Source organism: Gymnoscopelus microlampas (genome assembly GCF_963454915.1).
Source record: "Gymnoscopelus microlampas genome assembly, chromosome: 21".
Lineage (NCBI taxonomy): Eukaryota > Metazoa > Chordata > Actinopteri > Myctophiformes > Myctophidae > Gymnoscopelus > Gymnoscopelus microlampas.
Genome location: NC_139958.1, coordinates 11,337,235 through 11,339,405, shown reverse-complemented (window position 1 = coordinate 11,339,405; position 2,171 = coordinate 11,337,235). Strand labels below are relative to the sequence as shown.

The 2,171-nt window shown below is 48.4% G+C and overlaps 1 protein-coding gene across 1 annotated transcript; it reads right to left on the bottom strand.

Moving 5' to 3' along the window:
• Positions 1 to 877: 877 nt before the first annotated feature.
• LOC311037798 (kelch domain-containing protein 3-like) lies at positions 878 to 1,939 on the bottom strand (the record flags this gene model as incomplete). Its single annotated transcript, XM_084047088.1, has 1 exon — positions 878 to 1,939. The coding sequence occupies one exon, from the start codon at positions 1,937 to 1,939 to the stop codon at positions 878 to 880; it is 1,062 nt and encodes a 353-aa protein (XP_083903214.1).
• Between the last annotated feature and the right edge of the window lie 232 nt (positions 1,940 to 2,171).

The following is a 2,171-nucleotide window of genomic DNA, read 5'->3' as shown; positions in this document are numbered from 1 at the left end:
TTAATTCCTGATAGAGAGTAGTAAGATATGTAGTAAGAGTTCCCTATTCCAGTGGTTCTCAAAGTGGGGTCCTTGAGAGGTTTCCAGGGGGTCCCCACCTAAATGACTGCTAACTCTGAGAGTGTATACAGATGGAACCAAATGGGCCCGTAATTTGTGTACACACTCTGAGAGTTATGGGGGTCTGTGGCCCTAATGTATTGTAAACTTGGGGGTCCTTGAAATGAAAACTGCTCTATTCTCCTTTATGATGCTGCTGCTTAGATCCTGGTGAGTTTCACTTGAGTACATTTCTGTGCCAGCTGAATTAAGAGAGTTCACCCCCCAAAAAATACAAATTTTCTATCAATTACACACCCCCTTGAATTAAAGGAGAGATCCGGACATGTTAAGTGTTATCTTTGATATGTTGCTAATCACTCACCAACATTGAAAGGGACGTTGAGTTATTCCAAAGAGTCCCCTGTCGTCCAGTCTGGCGACCCCCTCCGTTGGCATAATGGGAGCCTGTGTAAGAGTGAAAATCGTCTATTATAACCGATGCAAAGTTAGTTTTTTCTCTACTCCTGCTCATCGTGGAGTCTCATGATACTCAAACATGCACTGAATGTCGCGAACGAGCCACCGTTCGTGCAGAACGAGATGACGCTGGTTGCTTGTTTCTTCCACAGACGCACGTCATCAATTTATTGGCTTAGGAATGTGACAAAAACAAAATAATATTGATTCCATGGGGTGTGTAATTGATAGAAAAAAGGTCAATTTGGGGGTGAACTGTCCCTTTAAGGGAGGCGATCTCCTGGTCTTTCCCTCTGGTCTGTTCTATTGCCTGTAACGTGTTATCTGCCGTTGTCATCAAATATGCGTTTTGATTTTTTTAGTGGTCTATGTTTTTTATTCTGTCTCTGTTGCTGCTGGTAGTCATGGCTGCCAGTTCCCACCTGATGTCATGTGGGAGTTCTGACTGCTTCAGACCGTACTGAATAACTGCTAGCTTGCACCACGTCTTCAGACTAGGACTCAAGTCTAAGATGTACAGGTCGTTGTTCGTGTTTCTTCCGAGGAGGACGACACGATCTCCCACCAAGCAACAGCACACCCTGGTCATCCACCGCGGGCCTTTCCCCTTGGGCTCAACCCTCTTCCAGGAGAAGGTCTCTGGGTTGAACTTCCACAGGTAATTGAAGATCTGGTCCGGGTAGGTGTTGCAGTCGCCGAATATGTACAGCTCTCCGTTGTGGGCGAAGGCCGAGTGACCCCTGCATCCTTTAGGAGGAAGCTGTGCAGAACACGTACTCAGCCAGCAGTCGGTCTCTGTGTCAAACACACTGATGATGTTTTTGTTCGCAAAAAGTCCCCCAAACACAAACATCTTTGTCCCGACGATGGTGGCGGAGTGAAATAACGAAACGGGTGCCAGGGTGCCTCCGGTGTTAATTAAAGACCAGACCATTGTGGCGGTGTCCAACCTGTGAATGCCACCGGTTAATCCAGTCAGCTGAATGCATCCTCCATAGACATACATGACCTTCTCCAAGACACACGCTGAATGATTGAACCTCGCCTCCGGAGCAGTCCCGGAGATCCTGGGCTTGAACCATCTGTGCGTGTTGACGTCGAACGCATAAAGCATGTTGCAGTACCTCACTGTGTAAGTGACCCCACCCCAGATGTAGACAATATCGTCTATCAGCACGGCTGTGTGTCTCTCGCGCATGGAGGGAACATCTTCTCTTCCATTTTCCGCCGGGGGCAACTTTGCCCAGCGCAAAGACACAGTGTTGAAGACATGCACATCGATCGTCGTATTGGTGTCGATCATGTGGGTGCAGTACCCTCCGAAAGAGAACACCCTGTGCCCCACTGCAACAGAAACATGATAGTCTATCCTCGGTGCTTCCAGTTGGCCCGTCCAGCGCAACATATCATACAAGATCATACCCACGTCTGTTGTCTAAAAGAATGGCTTGCTTTTGTGAGCTCTACTGCTTATATCAGTACAAGCTGCACAAATGTCACACGACGCTTGGCCTGTCCGCCATGGACTTGACCCGTGATGTGACGTCAGTCAGAGAACGGTCGAGAATAGCAGACCTCCAAGCTCACAACGGTCGCATCTGCGACGCGGTTGTGAGCTTGCATGTCAGCTGTTCTTCACCCTGCAATACCGC